The sequence below is a fragment of the Cyprinodon variegatus genome, unplaced genomic scaffold (genome assembly GCF_000732505.1).
Source record: "Cyprinodon variegatus isolate N-32 unplaced genomic scaffold, C_variegatus-1.0 Scaffold187, whole genome shotgun sequence".
Classification (NCBI taxonomy): Eukaryota; Metazoa; Chordata; class Actinopteri; order Cyprinodontiformes; family Cyprinodontidae; genus Cyprinodon; species Cyprinodon variegatus.
The window spans coordinates 544,327-565,823 of NW_015150640.1; the positions used below are offsets into that span (position 1 = coordinate 544,327).

The 21,497-nt window shown below is 37.3% G+C and overlaps 1 protein-coding gene across 1 annotated transcript in view; it reads left to right on the forward strand.

Moving 5' to 3' along the window:
- rpap1 (RNA polymerase II associated protein 1) overlaps window positions 1–19,173 on the forward strand; it is a 32,055-nt gene extending 12,882 nt beyond the window's left edge. The window contains exons 18-27 of the mRNA XM_015379246.1: window positions 1,780–1,889; window positions 2,039–2,234; window positions 2,341–2,487; window positions 2,650–2,792; window positions 8,688–9,108; window positions 10,463–10,581; window positions 10,670–10,901; window positions 11,004–11,180; window positions 14,937–14,993; window positions 18,531–19,173. Coding sequence (XP_015234732.1) covers window positions 1,780–1,889; window positions 2,039–2,234; window positions 2,341–2,487; window positions 2,650–2,792; window positions 8,688–9,108; window positions 10,463–10,581; window positions 10,670–10,901; window positions 11,004–11,180; window positions 14,937–14,993; window positions 18,531–18,671 — 1,743 coding nt within the window. The 3' untranslated portion in view covers window positions 18,672–19,173. The remainder of the gene's footprint in view (window positions 1–1,779; window positions 1,890–2,038; window positions 2,235–2,340; window positions 2,488–2,649; window positions 2,793–8,687; window positions 9,109–10,462; window positions 10,582–10,669; window positions 10,902–11,003; window positions 11,181–14,936; window positions 14,994–18,530) is intronic.
- Window positions 19,174–21,497: the final 2,324 nt, after the last annotated feature.

Sequence of the window (21,497 nt, forward strand, 5' to 3'; positions counted from 1 at the left end):
TGTATTTTTTGTATGTCATCGAGAGTATTTAAATGATTTTCAATCAGAAAAAAAAATTGGCAATTAAAATGCGATTAATTGCGAGTTAACTCAGGCATTGATGCGATTAATCGCGATTAAAAAAATTTAATCGATTGACAGCACTAATATATATATATGATGTGTTAATTTTTTTATGTAGAGGTAATTCTTAAAAGTATGTTTAAGTACCTCTCTTTACATTACTCAATTAATAAAAACTGAGAGATTAATTGTTTACTGAAATAACTAATAGCTGAAGCCCTGATAGATAATTTTCTAGTTAGAACCATTAGATTTCAGTTCTTATCTATCTAACCCAAACGTCCCCCTTCAGGGTAACAGGAACTGGTTACGACTCTCAGGATCCACCAAGCTGCTGGAACGCCTGTATCTCTGTCCACTAAAAGCAGTTTAATATCGACATGGACTGATGTCCTCAGGAGTCCTCCTGGAGAAACTTTTTATTCAGATGAGGCTAAGATTGTTTTGACTGGCCACAATAACAAGAATTATGTTTGTAGAAGTCGGAGTGAGTTTTTAAACCTAAAAACACAGAATCAGCTATCAAGCACGGTGGTGGTAGCTTCATCCTGAGGTACAGCCTCGCTGCCAGCTGTGCTGTGGATGGAATACTGAACCAGAAGGAGTACATCCAAATGACTCAACATGCATTAACTCTAAAGCTGGCAATATATGACCCCAAAGATCATGTTAAAACGGGCGGATTGTGTTTAAAAGCCACAGTAGCACCAATCAAAAAACTAGTTTAAAGGTATAGTGGAGTATTTTTGCAGATTTTTGAAAAGAAAATGCACACGCACAACCCTGTACCCGCTCCTGAGGGGGAACACCTATTGAACATGTGCGAGAGCATGCATGAGCCCATTTCTCCTTGTGCACACTCTGTTTAAAAGTTGCTGTTCTCATAGCCCATACAAGCTTACTGTGTCTGAACTGCCACCCTAAATGCCTCAATCACTATATAGAGCGGGGACTATATAGTGGACTTTGTAGTGAACTCAGTTAACTGACCGTTCGAACAGATGATCACTGCTCTTTGCTCCTTGTTGGTCGCATCACCCCTCCTCCACCATGCGGTGCCTGCGGCATCTTTGTTATTAGTCGCCACTCTCGGCCTATGGAGACAGTGGGCCGCTGTGACAGCAAATCCCATAATGCTTTGCAAGGAGCACTCCGCGCAAAGCACTCTGGGATTTATATGCCTCTTCTGAGGCCTTTCTTTACTTCTCATACACTTCTTAGACAATGACTGCCTAAAACCGTAGCTCCCCAACAGATATACGCCTGATGGCTAACGGGACAAACACGTAGGACGGCCGTTCGTAAACATATCACCAGAATGATTGACAATTAGGATCGCTTATTTAGATGATCCATCTGGAGATAAAGGATTTTTTTTTCTTTAAAAATGTGTGTTGGAGGTGTTTCTTCTCAACTGTCATTAAATATGATGGAATGTGTACATTAGTATTTGGTTCTGTATATTTGTGACCCTGTGTAGATCTGAAAAAATCTGGAATAAATTTAAATACAGTTAAAATCCCAGGAGAAATTCCATGTTGTAATTGTTAGAAAACTTTAGAAAAAAAAACTTTAATCAATCTAAAATGAATCTGACATAAGTGCTGAAGATGAGCGGGCAGAGATGTATGACTATGTCTGGGTGTCAGAGCTGCGTATAATCAGGTAGGAAAAAGTTACTTACTGCCAGGAACTGTTTTGTGTGATGTTCCACAGACCTGCTTCAAGCCAGTGGAGACTCTGCAGGAACTGGAGAGTTTGACTTCAGAGCTTCTCCTCCCTCTCATGTGTCACAGTTCTGTGCAAGGCCTGATGAAGAATATCCGGTATATTTCATTCACTGAAAAGCAGAACCCTTGTTGGAGCATAGCAAGCATGAAAATTATTAATTATAAATTAACTTTTTCATCAAGGAAATTGTTCATCAATATGAAAATGTCTAACAGAGGAAAAACTTTTCTGTGTTTTACTTCAGGTCCTCCTCAGTTGTGTGTAATGATCAGTTAAGTCTTCTGCATCCAGAGATTACGCCAAACCTTCCTGGTTTAGCCTGTTCAGGGTGGAGGGATCGCCCAGGACTGGTTGTTCCCAGCTCCCCATTTCCTCTCCTAGCAGGACTGGGACTCCTCTGTAATACCATCACAGATATCCATAAAGGTCTCAGTAGAAAGGTAGATCAGTAATATAATCTTAGTGGGAATCTAGTTAATGTTTTTCTACATTCTGGGTAAAGCAAACCCCAGATTTAATAACAATTTCCGCTCTGATCTATTTCAGTTCGCAGGCCTCCTGCTATCAGACTCTGTGATTGGTTACCTGCAGAGCTGCAGCCACGCCACACCCACACTGTCCCACCGCACATCTTGGCTCCTCCAGCATGAACACCATGTTCTCTACCTGCTGCTCCGGCTGGCACACAGGCTGGTGAGTCAGAAATAAATTAAATCCAGGCTCAGCTGTAGAGTTCCAACATGAACATTTACAACATCTGGAAGTGCTTTGGTTGTTTCACACATCTGTAGAACAAACAGTTTGCACATTGGATTCATACATTTTAATAGGTTTTTCCTTTTTCATATTTTTCAGGTTCCAATTGAGCTTGAAGTAGCCAAACATGCCTCACTTTACCACCAGGTGGCGCTGGTGCTTCTCCCCTGGTTACTGCCGGGTAGCGAGTACCTGGCACATGAGCTGCTCTCCACTGTTATCTTCAGCAAGGACTTTATATCGTAAGTAAAACCTTTAATTATCTTTGTTTAATCACTAGATATGTCAAGATTGACATTTTTTTTAAACATAAAAAGCCTCAAATTATGAAAAAAAATGTTGGTTTCTTTGGTTTCTCCCAAAGCACATTTTAAACAAATAATACATAAATAATACATTCTTAAAAGATCTAGAGTTTAATTTTTTACAACTTTTCTATTTTAAATTGGTTTAGACTTGTAGCTAGTGATAGTTATATTTATCATCAATGATGAGGTTGATGATAATGATGATAGTGTGATCTGGAAGTCAGAAGAGTCTAATGCTCTAATAATAATAATAATGCTCTCTGTGGTGGTCTGCCTGTTATTTACTACAGTGGGCAAAAACGGCATTTCTATCATGTTTTATTGGTATTTTGTGCTTTTATTTTCAAATATTCTCAAAGTAAAAGTGTTTCCAGCATTGGTTTTAATGTCTGTTCCCTCTTCACATTTCCCACATAGAGACCTTAGATAAAGTGTTTCCTTTTCTTCTTTGGCAATGAGCATACACACAAAAAACGTTCAGCATACCATTTGAAACATCCTTTTCGACAGAAAAACAATCCCTTTTGATTTGTGTTTGTTTTACCTTCAGGCCTTTTTGGGTTATTTGGGGCTCTTAAGGACTTAGAAATTGACCTTTAAAACTATTCATGAAAACTAGAGGGAGCCAGTGGAGTTATTTAGTGTGGGATTGATGTCCTCGCTCCTTTCTCTGCTGGTTAACATTCTGGCTGCACTCGTCTGAACTTGTTGCAGGTTTATGATGGATTGCTCTGGAAGGCCAACAAGTAGAGATTTACAGTAATCAAATTCAGATCAAACTAAAACTTTTCCAAAGTCAGTTTCACTAAGGGAGCTTCAAACCCATTTGGTCAGGAAACCAATCCAACGTTTGTTTGCAGCTATAAAGTGTTATAAACTTGAAGATGGTCAGCTTGATGGGTTATATTTTATTTAGTTTGAAAAACAAAAGATGGGTTATGATTAATGTTGGTTTTTTATTTTATTTTTTTCGCTTTAAAATAGTTGAATTTTGTGGACGTTCAGTACCTTCAAATTAGCAGCTTCATCCTGCCACTATAAGGCTACTGTCAGCCTTTAAAACAGTTTGAAATGGCAGGCTAGACCCTTATCTGCTCTTAAAGACAGCTGAGATTTAATGTATGCCATTTAGGGTGTTTCAGAGTATTTTTTTTAAGTTTTTAAAATCAGTTTTAAAATATAGTTGGAAGCAGTGGAGGGATTTGAGAGTGGGAGTATGTTCCCGCTCATTCCCGGCAGGACTTTTCTGAATTTGTTGCAGGTTTATGATGGATTACTCTGAAAGACCAGTAAGTTGGGATTTACATTAACGAAGTGCAGATGGAAGTATATCACATTCAGTGTCAGTTTTACTTAGCATGGTCCAAACCTTTGTCTTATAGTGAATGTAACATTATGCAAACTTACATTATCGATGCAGCAGTTAGAACCTGAGATCACCATAAAAAATGACCTCAGTGTTTTTTGGAGTCTCTCATCCTTTTGGGGAAAAGACTGCTTCAAAAACACAATATGTCAGTTTAACCTTCAAGTGGAAAATCAACCCGACACTTCCACACATTTTGGATCACCTATGCTGTAAAGGAAACACGCATAAAGATGGACATATAACAGCACATCATCTGCATATTGGTTAAGCTAATGTGTTTTGTTTAAGCTTAGATTAGCCAGCTTCCATCGTGTAGCACTTTAAAAAAACAGGCTGCACCAAGTGCAGCACAACAAGAACATCATAGTTGATTGGTGTAATTAAAAGAAAAAAAAACAGAGATAGAAAAAATAAGGCCTAAGTTTCTGTCCTGCGCATTTCAGCCAAACCTGGTTACCCTAGAAACAGTCAAAAATACTCTGAAATTAGGCCAATACGCTGATTTTTAATGAGTGTAACAGCTGCAGAAAAGGTGTTTTCAAACATATGAGTGAGGAAAGCGCTGTGAAAATCTAAACTCCCTCGCCCTTCTGCTATTGACACACACAAAGTGCTTGCAGGCAATCGCTTTTGGAAGCTTTGGAAGCAGGGGTGAAGGACCAGGTTCGGAAAGATTTGCAAAAGGCCAGTTTGCAAGCAGAACTGACTGATGGTCAGAGGGTTCTCTTTGTTTTCTTTTCAATCAATAAAACGCAGCCTTGCTGCGCCGATGCGTAGCTGCTCATAGAAAAATCCTGGCGAGAACCCTGGATTTCAGAACATCTTAGAGTGACTGGCTGACCTTACCACGGAGCGTGACCTTTAAAATGGTTTGGTTTAGATAGGTTTAAACCGCTTCTTAATTAAAAAGACGCCAAACACCATTCCTTCAGTTTTTTTATTTTTGTCTATAATTTTACAAATGGATAAGAACAAAATAAAACCACTTGGCCAATCAATGCTTGATGATAAGTGATGATTAGTGTTGGTTTCAACAACCTAAATGTAATAAAGCTAAATAAAAAAAAAATAAAAAATGGAAAAGTAAGAATATTTATATAGACAATGCAATAAACTTGATTCTTTTTGCTGGTAACAACAGTCGGCGTATTGACCAATGAAACTGAAGATGGTGTAAAGTTTTTGGCGGAGCAGTTTCCTTGCATGTTGAAAGAGGTTGAATCCGAGCCTTGGTTCTTTTTGCTCTTCTTTTTTTCTTCCCATATTCTCCAAATGATTATGTGGTTTCTCTCTTGGTACTCTGGCTTCCTGCCACAGCCCAAAACATCTCTGGTTACTCTAAATTGTCCTAATGTAAGTGTGGTTGTGATTCTGTCTTGTGTGTCTCATTGTTGGTGTGTGATGGGTGTACCCTGCTTCTCATCCACCAACCTACTACAGTGGTTGATGGGTGAGCAGCAAAAACAAGCACCTGGATGCCTAAAATATTTTTGTATTTCATTTAATGCTTAATCCATGCCAAGCCATTTGTATTTATAAAGACTTTAAAAACAGCACATCTGACCACATTGCTGAACAAAAAATGTACAGCATACATGATAAACCAACCGACAACTAGAGTAAAATACAATTTATTATAAGCTGTTTGCAAAAATTGAATAAGATGAGCTTAAACATAGACAGTGTAAGGGCCTGTGTGATATTTAATGGCTGCAGGCTCTGGAGCTCAGTCCCCTCTGAGCTTCTGCTGCTTCCGGCACATCCAGCTAAAGCTGGTCTGCTGACCTATAAGTGAAAGGGAGGAGCAATGCACTTGTAGAAGCTTGGAGAGATACGGAGGGCTCAGACAATTTAAAGATTTCAAAAACAAAAGGAAATAATCTTAAACTGGCAGCCAGTGAGGCCAAAGCAGGAGTTTGTGCTGTCTCTCTTTCGTGTACCAGTTAAAGGCTGCCAGCTGCTTTCTGCACCAGCTGGAGACCAGAACTGAACCTATAATCACTAAGGAGCAGGGAAGCAGTCTGTTTTTCACAAAAACCCACCCTGACTTTAACTTTATTAAATAATTGCTTGAAAAATGGGATGCATCCGAATAGAAAAGCAGTTTGTAAAGTTATTGCTTCCAATATCCGGTGTGCGCTATGAGAATCAAAACAAGATACATTTCACATAATTATTTAAAAGCTACTTACGTGAAAATTGGAAATAATAGCTAACCAACTGTCCATTTCAGTTGCCAGCAGTATTAATAAGCAGTGTTGTATAGTAACGAAGTAAAAATACTTTACTACTGTATTTTGGAGTACTTTATACTTTCCAAGAGTATACATTTTTTTGAGAACTTTCACTTTTACTTCACTACATTTACGAACTTAATTGTATACTTTTACTCCGATACATTTTCAATGTTTGGATTAGTTACTAAGTAAAAAAAAAAAAAAAAAAAAAACGAGCGAGAGAAACAGTGTTTTGACCCTACCTTTTGACTACAAAGTCGGATCTTGCCTGGGCTTGTTCATCAACACCAATAGGATACGCTTGTTTCGCAAAGCCAGTCTAAATTTATCCTACACTTGGTTGTTTATATTATTTTAAGTGAATTTAACCTTCAAAGTTTACCAAAATGTAAAAAAAAATGTCATTCAAACTGAACTACTTTTTACTTATACTTTTCACTACATTACTTGAGTACATCTATTTTTACAGTAATTCTTATACTTAAGTACAAGCCATTTCAGATACTTTAACCCTTTAAAGCCTGATCCAAGAATAAAACAAAACAGAAAATTACTATTTTTTTTTAGGTTTGAAGTCCTTATTTGGCCTTTTAACAAAATATGTAAAGAGAAAAAACAGAAATAAATTTTTGATATTAATAATTTATTACTATGCGATAAGTCAAAATTATTTTTTGTGTAGTCTTCTACCCTCTGTTATCAGGTGTATCTGATTGTGTACAATAGGATTTTGAGCAAAGTTTTTTCCATTAAATTATGCAAAAGGTGTCAGACGCAAAACATTTCAGAAACCGTATGTATCAAATACGACACATTTGGCATTACAGGGTTAAGACTTTTACTCAAGTAACATTTCAGTCAGTGACTTGGACTTTTACCAAAGTCATATTTTGGAGAGGAACTTATACTTTTACTTGACTCCGACATTTCAGTACTTTATACAACACTATTAATAAGAGACATCACCCTCTGCTGTGATATGGTGCAATTCAGATTTTAAACAAATGACGACTCGATGCGATTCAGCGTAAGAAGGCAACGCACAGAAATGATGGTGCTATTCGTCTGGGTATGCTAAGTTAAAGGAATCAGAACCAAATTCAGTCTCTGTTTGTGCACACTAATTTAATAAACCTTCATAAAGCAACAGCCTTTCACTGACGGCTTCTGTTTACCAATTCTTGAACACTTTTATAAAGCTTGACCTACAATGAACTTAAACAGTCTTGGTACAAAATGATTGCAGACGTCAGGCTGCAGAGATAATTAACACTCATTCGTTAACTTCACAGCGAGCAGCAGAATACATTTTTATGTAATCAACATAGAAGTAGCTTTTATTTCTTGCTTTATATTTTTTAAATGGTCATGCTATTTAAATAATAGTTGCTTGAAATGACAGCGAGGTTGCAGGCATTGAAAGCCCCGTTCTCAGAAACCCTACAAGACTGGATTTCTTTAAAATAAAGATGATGGTATCTGGAGCCCTGTTTACATGAGAATGATACAAGTTCCATCACCACTGGTTTATAATGGTCTAATATCAGACCTATTACTGTTTGTGACACATGCAGTCCTCAGCAGCGCTGGTGGTTTGCATCATCTTTGGGATTCTCTAGCAAACTTGGAAAAATCATTTAACATTCATTCAGGTTCGATGAGGCTGTTTTTGTAGGTGTGTTTACAGTCTCATCATGGTCTCATGACAATATAAGTAAACGGGATTAATTGTTATGTATGAGGGATCAAATAAAAAGCAGCTCTTCACCTCAGCTCAGATGTTTAATCAGTTTTTTTTTCTCCTATTTAAATCAGATGTGGAAAAAATGAACCAGCTTATTATTGTGAGTTAAAGCAGCAGAGAAGGAACCGGAGGTCGGAGGCCAAATTAAATCGTCACTGCGGCTCCTGTGAGGCAGTTAAAGTGACCGCAGCAGTTCAGGCTTTTGTTGGTTGATCAAGTAGTAGAGATTTTCTTTGGGGACGTCATTTAGCAGAACTATTTCTCTGGATCTCTTCCATATCGAAAAAAAGAAAGGAACCGCTCCTTGGAGGTTAAATGAAGGGTATAACAAAAAATGGCTGTGATTGGATCGAAGTGGTCCGACTTTTTTTATAAAATATTCTTTAGATGGAATCATTTAAACAGACTCTGTTGCCTTATGGTAATGCCTTAATCATATATGTATGAGCTTATCTTTGGTCTTTTTGTTTGCTTTGCAGAGAGGGACACAGTGGTGGACCAGAGGCTGTGGAACTCGGGGAGCTGAGGCTCCACACCCAGCCATCTCCATCTCTCCAGACTGTTGGGGCTCTTCTTAGAGAAGCCTGCAGCCAGCTGCCCTCCATACGCGGCTGCTACCTCACTCACCTGGCCCACCTGGAACAGTCCGTGCTCACGTCCCGAAACGTTTATCTTGGGCGCAACCCGTGGATCAGCTCGCATCTCCTTCCAGAGCTCACCGGGCCTACGCTCCCCTCCGACTGGCCTTACATCCCACTGATCAGCCTTTATGAGCGGACCGGCGTGTCTGAAGGTGGAGGGTTGGCAGTGGAGGAGCTTCCTCATGGATCTCTGCAGGCAGTGACCCACTGTCTGCAATGGTTGCTGCTGCTGGAGGTCTGGAGGGAAGAAGCTCTGAAGGTACAAGTCAAGTTAATAAGACCTTTATATCGATCTTTACTTAAACTGAAGCAAATGGAGGATCTTTGAGATGATCGGTGGGTGGATGAATTTTATTGTCCATTCTTTTTTCCAGACCTGAGAGCTGAGTGAGATGTGAAAGAACATTGAGATGATAGAAGAAAACGGATTATAGAGAAAAGAAATTGATTAATAATATAACTGATAATTAGATTATACCACTCAGCTTAGTCTTTCTAATAATAAATTGTTATGCCAGAGCAAATTCTCCATCATCCAGGTCATGCCAACGACTAAACGCTCTTAAATCGGAGGAAAACATTCTTATGCTCATTTTTTTTCTAAAAACTGTTTGTCACCTATCCAGGAGTCTGTTATTAATTTTTTATCAGCGTTATATTAAAATGGAAAAATAGCCAACACAGTATTTCGAGGATTCCCAAAAGGAGTGAGCAGAAGTGAAAGCTTAATTGTGTCTACCTCCTTTCATATAAAAAAATAGATAACATGCATTACAGACACACAGTACTCAATCAACAGTCCTTCCAAACATTCATGTTAGGGGTGTTGAAATTTAATTGAATTAAGTGAAAAAATAAACGCATGAATTTATTAGAAAACCAATTTTTTTTAAGCACATCATCCTTTTTGGTGCTGATTTATGGCTATTGCTCGAGATCCACACCAATTCTTCCACAGTTTCACTCTACAAACTTTTTAATATTGTACGTGGCCACTTAATGTTTCAAGTAACCCCACCCCCCACCCCACCTTAAGTTATAGCCCCAGACTTTTTTTCTGAATACTTCCAGGAAGTAAATAGTTTATTGCTTTATACATGATTGAGAAAATTAACAAAATCTGTGCATTTTGATGTTTTTGATTTTAAATGGGATGAATTTGTATGATCTCTGTAACCAGAACTATGATTCTTTTTCTTATGGCTCATTTCTCTAGTATGAATAGCAGGTTTTACTGTACATTTTATTTAATCCCAATGGCCAATATCCTAATCTTAATATTTGTAAGTATTACCCAAGTTCTATACTGTAATTTATATATGGCTGAATCAGAGAACAGTTGAGTGATTTGCTTTGGTGAAAATGGATACACTCTAATAATTTGCTATGTATATTTAGACTTCCAGATTATTTTACTAGCAATTATTACCCCAAGACATTTGTTTTCATAAACTCTTTCAGCATCCACTCTGTTAAGCTAGAGCAGTCTGTGTTTGGAGCGCTGATGTTTTTAAGCAATAAAGTGGTAGTCATCACTATGATTAGTAGCTACCTGATCCGTTTATAGAATCGTGTAGATAACATTTCACTGATGGGTCCTTTCTGACCCTCAGGTCGTCCCTCCTGTCGCCAAACTTGCCCGCCTGTCCTGCGTCTTCCTCAGTTCGAGCGATCTGTTCCTGGAGAGACCTGTTCAGAGGCTGACCTGGGGACTGTTCAGGCTGCTCACCAGGTGAAAGCATGGAAAAGTTCCACATGAAGCTGAAGTATTACAGGAGAGGTCTTAACAAAGGTTTCTTTTTTCTTTTTTTTGTTTGTAGGGAGTCCAGATTGGACTCTTTGGACCTGGATGTGCCTCCTCCAGGTCTTGCCTCCTTCCAGGACCTGTACACAGCCCTTTTGTCACAGTATGAAGCTGTATCTTTTGGAGACAGGCTGTTTGGCTGTTGGGTTCTCCTCCCTCTGCAGAGGAGGTACAGCGTCTCCTTGAGGCTGGCTGTTTTTGGAGAACATGTGGGGATGCTTAGATCCCTGGGTGTTACTATGGAGCAGGTAAGATCACCAGCTGCTTTTTAAATATAAGCCTTTTTATAATAATGATAATAATACATTTTGATTAAGCCAGGTTATTGTTTTCTCTCTCTTTATCTGAAGTTGTCCGTCCCCATCGAGCGGTTCACCTCACCACCGGAAGACTCCCTTCCTCTTCTTCACCTGTACTTTCGCTGTTTAGTGACGGGGACCCTCAGGTTGTCATGGTGTCCCGTCCTTTATGTGGTCGCCTTGTCTCACATCAACTCCTTCATCTTCTCTCAGGATGCTGCAGTGCAGGTACAGCTCAGCTTAGTCTTTGCATAAAGAAAAATGGGACTAAAAGCTTTATTTTCCTTTTTAAGGAAAATAAAGTTTGATGTTTCAATGATGCTGCCAAATGATGAAGGTTTTAATTGGGTTATTTTTATAAGAGACATAAAATTGTGTGACGAGGAGTGAACTGTGTAATTATTTCCCATCCAGTGGGTGCTGTTGCTGCGGTAAATGAGAGACGGAATCAGACCTCCGGGAGTTTATATGATGTCAACAAATTAAAAACTCACCAATACAACATTTAGACGACTTTATGACTTTTAACATCCTTTCTCATGTTGCTGATGGTGACTTCATCATATCCTGACATTCAGGCATTATCACTGATCTGGTTTACTGGATCGCTCCTTCATTTGATTAAAAGTTTCCATTAGTTTGCAGCTTGTTAGCTGCTGCTTTCTCATCATATAACAATCAAATAAATCATGGATCAAAATAATTCCCAAACAAACAAAAAAACTCCTTTAATACTTGATTTAAAAAGATCAAAAATGTTGTTTTATGTCTTTGATTATGCAATGCTAAGTGGTAAATTGCCTACTGACTGTAAACAGTGGACATTTAAAAAATATTAAACATTTTCTTCTAATCTGGAAGGTTATTTGAATGCACTTGATTTTTTTTAAATGAAAAGTATGACGTTGATGTCCACATTTCTTATAAAGGTTATATTTTAAAGCATTTTACTTTTACAAACCCTTTTAGTTTTTTGGTAAAAAATACTCCATGAATTCTTTTACTGGATTCTCACAGATATCTTACTTAAGAGCTACGAGTTTAACTCCCTGCCAGTAGGTGGAGCAGTCAAGCAGCCAGCTCTCATTCCAACTTTTATTTATATTGTGTGACAGCTGTTTGCCAGGTTCGCTTATGCAAACATTGGTTGCTATTTCAGAAGAAAAAAGCCAAACCTTTGCGTGACTTCTGAGCTGTTTTACTTCCCTAAATCGACACAAAGACTCAGAATCTTTATGATTTTGACACTAGTTTGGCTTCTTTTTTTAACTGCCTTAATTTGAAAATGTAACGCAAAGAAGCATGGAGCTACTAGGATGCTACTAGGGGAGTGGCGGCCTAGTGGTTAGGGCATAGGGCTTTGAATCCTGAGATTTTGAGTTTGATCCCCCACTCCCACAGACTGCCACTCTGGGTCCCTGAGCAAGACCCTTAACCTCAGACTGCTCCCCGGGTGCCTGACAATGGTAGCCCACTGCTCCCCAAGGGGATGGTTAAATGCAGAGAAGTCATTTCCCTCTGGGATTATTAGAGTATATGAAATAAAAAATAAAAATGTGACAACTTACGGACTCATATTCATCTGACTTCAACACTGTATTTTAATTGGTGCACAGTGTTTCCTCCAGTAAACTGGTTAAGCCTGGGGTGGGTGTTACTAGGAAACCACTGTGTTTTAGCTTAAAAAAATGTGGAAAGTGGACAGGATTTTATAACACCCACTATAGACCAATAAAATTAATACTTTTAAAAATAACAAAACCTCAAGATAAATATAATTTTCACTAATGTTAAGTCCTGATTATCAGAACTGATAACCAGCCAGTAAATCTTAAAATCAGCATTGTGATGCTCACAACATTTACAATTAAAATAAAAAAGATCAAACAAACAATCAAAAAATTGATAACCTTAAGACCTAAAGACATTGAAACTGGCTAATTGTTTCCTTCAGTCTTCACATGCTTCATGGTGGTTATCAAAGGCTCAAAGGAGTTATTGTGAAACATTTCAGAGACATATTTCATTTTAGGTGGTGTAAATACTAACAATATTTATTGTTTACTTTAGCATCGAAAATATTTAGCATCTAAAGTAGAAATGTACATATTAGCGCTCTCTATATTGCAGACAACTAATACGTGCCTTTAGCATCTTTGTTACATGTTGTCCAATGAGCTCTAATGGACACTCTAAGGATCCTAAGGTTGTCCACTGGTGGTGATTTCTCTAAACCCAACTAACCGTACAAGAAAAAAGGTGCAACCTTTAAGCCCTTAAGCTCAGAGGGTTTTAGGAACAATTTCCACCTGAACTTTACATATCCGATTAAATCAAGAGTAGCTCCAAAAGTATCAAGTGAAAATATATACAAGATTCCTACAGTATAACACAAAGTCAATAAAGAATATTTTTGGTGATATTTAGTGATATTTTAACAGATGGGGACTTTATTTAGAAGCTTTAAGGCCTTTTAAGTTTATGAAAAAAAGCCCTCAGAGGCTCATACTGGTATTTGCTCGGGTTAAAGGTTAAACAAAGTTTATCTAATGTGGAATTTGATAGCAATTTTATACTTTAAAACCAAGATTCATATTTTCATATAGTACAAAACATGCTTACCATGCTTTTCCTCTAGTTCCATGTTCTAAATTTTGGGTCATCTCACCTTTTTCTGGTTAAATCCACCGGTTCTATGTTTAGTATTGGGTCAGCAAAAAGATACTGATGCTCTGATGACGTGCAACTATGCCAGCTGGTTCTGTTTCATCTAGCAACACCAGGTAAATCATTGAGCTCAATGCCTTGAATAAGTGGGAGAAGTTGGATGGAAGACACAAGTATAAACATGAAATAGTATTAATAATTTGCTTAAAAATTTTTTTTAATCTTTATTCTTATCTATCCCTTAGGTCTTTTGAACATGTTTCTTCCAGCTTTGCACAGTTATAGACAAACTCTTTGCCTCCTCTTGGCTATTGGTTTTATTTTTTGCCATTTTAAGACATAATTATGAACCTTTAGTTGTTGTTTTCTAGGCTTTAACTAGTTCTCCTCCAGGGTCTTCCTGTATCTCTAACTTCTCCATCACTTCTGTCCAGCTAGGCTTTACTTCCTGAAAAATTATTCACCCAGCATGATGCTGCCGGCACCATTTCTCTCCAGGCAGTGTTTGTTAAGGGGTGTGAAACGTTACACACAATATTCTGCATGCAGGTCACAGAGTTTTGCTTGGTCCCTTCTGACCAGATCGATTTAACCTCTTTCTTTGAACTCTGCTTTTTAGAAACTTGATTAATCGTTATTGCAGAGTCTCCTGCCTGAACTGTGAGTCTGCAGTTCCTCTAAAGCTTGCCTCGAGGCTGCCTCCCTGATTAACGCTCTTCTTGTCTGTCCGGTCAGTTAAGGTGGACTGACAGTTCTTGGTAGGTTTAAAGTTTAGGATGTTGGCTTCTGCTTTAAACATCTTGGAACCTTTTTTCCCGATCTATCTCATGTTTCCCTCAGTCCTATTGGTCCTAATTACTGATGTTCTCTAACAAACATCAAGATGCTTAAAAAGAAAATACCCGGATTTCCAGTAATGCCAACTTGGACTGAATTTCTCACATCAAAGTTGGCAGAAGAGAACATGTCACGTATTTGTCGTAAAAACAATAAATCCAAACATCATTTTTCTCCCACTGTGTGATCTTGTGCTACTTTGGGTTGATCTATCATAGAAAAAAGATCAAATATATAAAAGTTTTGGAAATATGAAAGAGGTATGGTTGTTCTTTAGTGGGGATTTTCCTTTTGCTACTGAAAACGCTGGTTCATCTATTGAACATAAAGACAGGTTGGATAAGTTATAAAACCCCATTTTCTCCAGATGTCATGAAATTTCTCTACAGTGTTTTAATTCCTCCTAATTTGACCAACTGTTCTCAAAGATTATAATAATGATTTTTGTTGCATTAACTTGGAATCAAATATGTTTTCCAGGAGGTGGAAGCAGCTCGAATGAGTATGCTGAGGAAAATCTACTACCTGACAGACGAGGTACAGCTGAACCCTCTGCACTCACTGCTTGTCTTGTTTTCATTGCCTCTTCCTGTCTCTGTCTCTCTCTGAGCTTTTAGGTGTTCATTGATTTGATTATTGACTCCAACTCTCTGGAAAGAGAGTCTGTTTCACTGTTTTTCAGCTTGTTGACCTCACTTCTTTTTTTTCTCTGCTCTTCTGTCTTTAAATTTCTCCTCTTACTTTTTATCTGTTTAAAACATTCATTTTGTTTGTTGATCTCAGCATTGGGTTAATTCTGCAGTGAGACTTTACTCATGTTGGAAAATTCAAGTGAATTGAAATATTGTCCAAACGTCTATTTCAGTAATTTAAGTGAAATAATCATTTCAAACAAAGTCTTAATTTCTATTTAGCCTGGTTATAATACATTGATGATTATTATAGAAAGTTATACAAGAGCAGTAGGATTTAATCAATAAAAGAGACTTGTTTTGGTTTGTTTTGATCATGTTATAATCTGCTGACACCCTACACAAAGAGAGGAACACAATAGGTCAATTTTGTTGTTGCGGTACAGTAATCAGTATTATTAATGGAAAGTTAAATTGAGGAAAAAAGTGGGTCTGAAAATATAAATATGGATAAATGACATAGTAACTTCAGCCACAAGAGTCCTGACCTTTTATCTTGACAAGATAAAAGGTCAGGACTCTAAAAAGGCTTAAGTCCCCTTTTATATGAAAATAATTTATTGTACTTTATTTGGAAATGTAGGTTCATTTGTGTATTAAAAATCCTTTCTTAATGGTCTTATCAGATATTTTAAGTTTCTAAGAAACAAAAAAATTCAGCTTTTATCAGCTTTAGTGCACAATCTTCAAAATTAACAGAACGAAACACTCAAATATGTCATTATGTTTCTTTTTGAACTGTGTTACCTCACAATAAGATTGTGTATTGAGATGCACCCGTGCATCAAAGGGTTTGAAAATGCAAATAACTGTAGTGCGACAACTTTCACTTCATTTGGCCAAAATTGGGCATTTGTCCCGATATTTTTCAAAGGCTCAACTATAATATTGATTTGTTTCTGTAACCCTTCAAAGTAGCCAACAAACCGCCAAAGTGCACTACAAGAAAAACATTTTAAACCGAGATAAAAAAAGGGAGGTAAAGATAAAAGCTATAAATCTGGTATGAAATGCCAAACTGGTGCAGTTTTAAAGCTTTTTGTGAATAAAAGCTCAGGTCAGTGAGAATTAAATGGATCCAGACTATGGGTGCTGAGACTGAGAACGCCCGCTCACCCTAATTTCTCAGACATTAAAGAGGAACAGGAATAACGACCCTAGGGGTTTTACAGGGATGCAGAAATTTCTGGGGCAAGACCATTAAGAGCTTTAATAAGGAGCAACGGGAGCTTAAAATCTATTTTAAGACAGACAGGCAGGCAGGTAGTGGAGAGGGAATAAAGTGGTGGGGATGTACTCCATCTAGACATGAAAAGCTTTACAGTGATGGATTCTGAAGCTTGAAAAGCAGTGCTCAGTTTTCTAAAGATCAGCACAGTTTAAAAAACTCAACTTTTGCTAAGCAAGGAAAGAGTTTAAAGCTTGATTAGACCACTGGATCAACTTGTTTGTTGAATTAAAAGTTGTCTGAAAAAAATCCCCAGACTTATTGCATTGTGACCTAATATAACATTTAGATCACTGACGTCAAGGGTGACATCCTTACCAAGCCAAATGCATTTTGTCTTTTGTTCATATAAAAAGCAGAGAGGATACTATCAGTATCATCACATTCCTGCCATAATCACATTTTAGAGACCGACCTAAAGAACCGATTTATCCCGGATGCCCTCTGAATTCAGTCTTTCATGAAATTAGACTCAAACCACATTTAGATGCAGCTTAAAGAGAGAATTATTAAATATGACCAGCAAGTCAGCCAACATAATGACCATCAACTTCAGGCATGTTGAAGTGTTTGTCCTTCACTGTACTTCTGGACGAAAAGCCTGTGGCTTGATTTGGATCTTATATGTTCCACATGTTGGTGTTCTTGGATAAAGCGCTGATTCTCAGTTTAACTGATGTGTTTGAGTGTTTGCATGAGAAGCAGAGTGTAGAAAACGTGTCCTTAAATGTCAGTGTTTGACTGAAGTGCTTTGAAAAAGTCCTTAATCTTCAGCGAGACTGAAAACATGCAACATAAGTGGAGATGGCTCAAAGGTGAGGGCTTTGGAGAGCTCTGTGCAGAAGGACACTAAGGGCAAACTTAGAGGAAAGTCACCTCTCAAAAGTGAAAGAGGTTGATGATATATATTCTAATCTAGGGATGAGCTAAATTCCAGTGAGGTCTGTTTGCCTGAACAGTTTTGATTGAGAACTTAAGTTTTATTTGAAATGTCAGACCTCATCCGGTCAGTTTTGATTCCTAGCAGACATTAGTAACACTGTTAGGATTTACCTCCTTCTATTTTGTTAACTGTGTCATTTGCTGAGATCCATTTGGTCATGTTTTTATTCCTTGTTTTATTGTATCTAAATATTCTATATATTTGTTTATACCTTCTTTCAACAGTTTAAATAGCTTATACTATCCTTTTTTGAATAAGCTTATTTAGATACAGTCTCATTTCTGATTAACAACTTAAGTCCCGTACAAACTGCTAATAAATACAGCAGGGGTAATCAATGTTTTTGACATAATTAAATATATTTTTCTAAAGAAGCTTTTAGTGTAAAATTTGCACCAGACATCTTTAACTGAGTTATGCATGCAAAAAGATCAAAATGCATCTCAGATAGATGTATTTTGACCTGAATCTAGTAGATTAATGCATTGATTAGGCTGGATCCTTCCACACAAACTATCTTCAGAAGATGAAGGTTCTGAAGAGTTCATACTATAGATTTTTATCTTCAGTTAATTCCAGTGCCATATGTGGAAGAACAGCTCAAGGTTAGATTTTACTGTTTTCCTATATGCTATTTAATTTTTAAGATTCTTTCAACTTTCTTAGGTATACCAAGTCCAAATGTACTTAAATATTCCTTAGTGATGCTCTAACAGCCCAGGCTAACCTTTGGAATAGCTAAAAAGCTATATTATTATTTTTTCCGTGTGCAAAAAGGTATCTTTCGCTGAATTTAGATCTTTCTTCATCTGCAACATAAAAGTCTGTGTCTGCTGCAGATCTTTAGTGATGGCCTTTCAGAGTTTTTCTTCATCAGTGGAGTCCTGCACAATGATCATTCATAGATACTATACAAATATTTTATATGATAATTAGAAATACATTAAAAAAAAAGGCTAAAAGTGATTCGCACTTATTTCCATTGTTTACGATTAAGCGGTTTGTAGTGTTGGTTCACAGTCACCTAAAACTAAGAGTTGGAATTGCTTTGGGGAAAGTTCTCTATGTAATCTTCACCATGCTAATTTCAGAGGCTCTATCTGATGCACAGTTCTTCTCCCCCTCCTCCTCATGCAGAGAAAAACTGGTTAAGACAAACTCCTGCTGCTTTTTTCTCCACATCCTTCACACTCTCTGTTTTTCATTTCCAGGTGTTGAGGAACCACTTGCTTCTTTTCCGTTTGCCCCGACAGCACCTACAGCTTGGCTTTGACATGTATGAACAGCTGCCCACCATCAGGGCCAAGCGTTTAGAGACGGTTCGCGGTCTGCAAGATGACAAAGGAGACTGAGTGGACTAAAGCTATTTAAAAAGGGGAATTTTAAGACAAATTCAAATGAGATGCAAGATGAGACTGAAATGGAAGGGGAAAATGGTAAAATATGGGGGGAGGAGGGAAAGTTGGCAGTGGAAGATGTGATGTACCTTCGCTCAGGGAATGGTACAGTCACATTTTTCTGTCGGTTTCAAGCAGCCAAACAGAGAAAAAAGAAATCTGAGCTGGGCTCAGCCAGCTGTACAAATAATTCAGAGGACTTAAAGTAAAAAAAACTATTTCAGTGACAGCCAAAGGTTAAATAAAAGTGCAGAGAAATAAAATACAGATGGGACAAAGCTGAAGTCCCGCAGTCCTCGTCTTCATGTGACTTCAGCTTTTTGCCAAAGTTTTTTCTTGGCTTGAAAACAGCTGAGGAAATTTCTTGGTATCTGAGAGCAAGTGACTGATAACCTTCTGTACAAGTGTCTGAAATGCTTGTATTACTTGTTAATAAATGGATACTCTCTGATGATGATGTGTGCTGTTATGTTTTATCCCATTGTTAAAACCAAATACATTGAATTAATTCCAGATTAAAAACAAGCAGAGGAAAATAAACCGCTGTACCCTGGAGCAGGAGTTTAAATGTGGAGAACAGTTTATTCTGTCTGATTATGACTCGCTCACCAAAGTCATTAAAACTTCCAGTTTGAAACTGCAGCCCGGATGTGGAAAATGCCCATTAGGCTCCATGTTTCTCTATGTTTGTGTCTTTGATAAAATATGCTGAACTCGATTAGGTCACACTTGCATCTTAACACAAAGTAACAAAGCAAACATGCAGATTATTCTTAATATAAGGTAAAGCCCCACACATGAAACCATCTGATTGAACATGGACCAAAGCTTACTTTTTTCTTTTTTTTTACCTTTATCTACTGAATACAGTCAGTCTCATTGATATCCAAGATCTCACGTTGATTGAAATCGAAAAATAAAAACACTTTCTCAAAGCAGGGACAACTGAAAATAATCAAAACATTTATCTCAATAAAATAAACTTTAAAAGGTGACATTTAAAACAGGAACGAGTTACATGTGAGAATTTCTGACTTAAAATACATTTAAATTTTCCCAGAGGGATAATTCCAGATCCAACTTTAGAGTATTTAATGTTAGTGGGGCAGAATATGGAAATATTTTTTACAAATAGCTTACTGATGGAAAGGAAGTCCAGAGAGCGAAGTCTGAAGCTGAATTGTCTGATATGAGGTTAGGTAAGGTGATAATCTAGGAACAGCTTTATAAATGAAAAAATACCAATGCACCAGTCTGAGGATTTACTGAGAATATAAATACAGCGGCGAGTAAGAGATCCATATCCTGTTATACTCTGACCTGAACCTTCAGACGCACATAAAGGCAGTTGCTAGGTCAGCATTTTATCACCTGAAGTAAATTTCTAGGATTAGAGGCCTAATGTCCAAGCAGAATCTAGAAAAACTTATTAATGCAATTATCTTTAGTAGAATTGATTACTGCAACAGTGTCTCCATAGGTTTGCCTTAAAAGTCCACCAGAAAGCTGCTGTTGATCCAAAACACTGCTGCCCGTGTTCTCACTAGAACTAAGAAATTAGAGCACATCAGCCTGGTTCTGGTCCTTCCACTGGTTCCCTGTAGCTCAGAGAATAGACTTTAAAATCCTTCTGTTAGTCTATAAATCACTGAATGGATCAGCTCCTCAATATATAAGAGATTTGTTGTCAGTGTATCAACCTCCCAGACCACTTGGGTCTCCTAGTTCCAGGCTACTCTGTCCACCCAGAACTAGAACCAAACATGGAGAAGCAGCATTTAGTTCCTATGCTCTACTGATCTGGAACAAACTTCCAGAAGACTGGGAAAGGTCTGAAAGCCTGTGTTCTTTAAGTCAAAGTTAAAAACCCATTTATTTAGAACTGCCTTTGACTATTGACGTTTAACTGTTAACTGAAGTATTATTCATTTAAGGTTGTGGTCCAAAAGTTTGGTTTGTTTTATTATCTGGTTTTATCACGTTTTTTTTTTTAATCTTCATTTGCTTTTGTTCTGCTTTTATTTTTCTTATATTTTACTGTTTAATTAATGTAAAGCAGTTTGAATTGTCCTTGTTTTGCAATTAAACTCACCTGTCTTTGCCTTACGAACCTTACTGCTCCATGACACACAGCATCCAACATATGCAGAGAACATACATGTCATGATTGTAGTGATTTTATTTATATTCTATATATACAGGAAAATAAGAGGTTGCAATAATTATTTTATTTTGATAACTGTAAAATGTTTTCTACTTTATAAGTCGCTTTGGATAAAAGCATCTGCTAAATGCATACACATTTACTTTACTTCATTGCGTTTGAATTCTATATATTCCATAAAAATTCAAAAAATATCCACTGGACTTGGTTTTCAAGATTTGAAGACGTTTCGCCACCTCTCCAGGAAGCTTTCTCAATTCAAATGTCTTCAAATCTTGAAAACCAAGTGCAGTGGATATTTTTTGAATTTTTACGGAATGACTATGACCTGGATGACTGAGAACCTTCATCAGCAAATTCTATATATTGTATAATTATGTATAGCATTTATTTCAGATTTCTTATCCTGCAGACTATTTCACAATGTTCTTGTTACGACAAAAAATTCATCACAGTTTAGGACTATAAAAGAGAAACAAAAATCCTTCAATAATTACTTATGCATTAAAACGTTTTGCCGCATATGTTTGCATTAAAAAGTTTTTTTTGATGGACTAAAATCCTTGAACAGTAATCACTAAAAAGCAAATATGTATCTATCTATATTTACTTTTGTT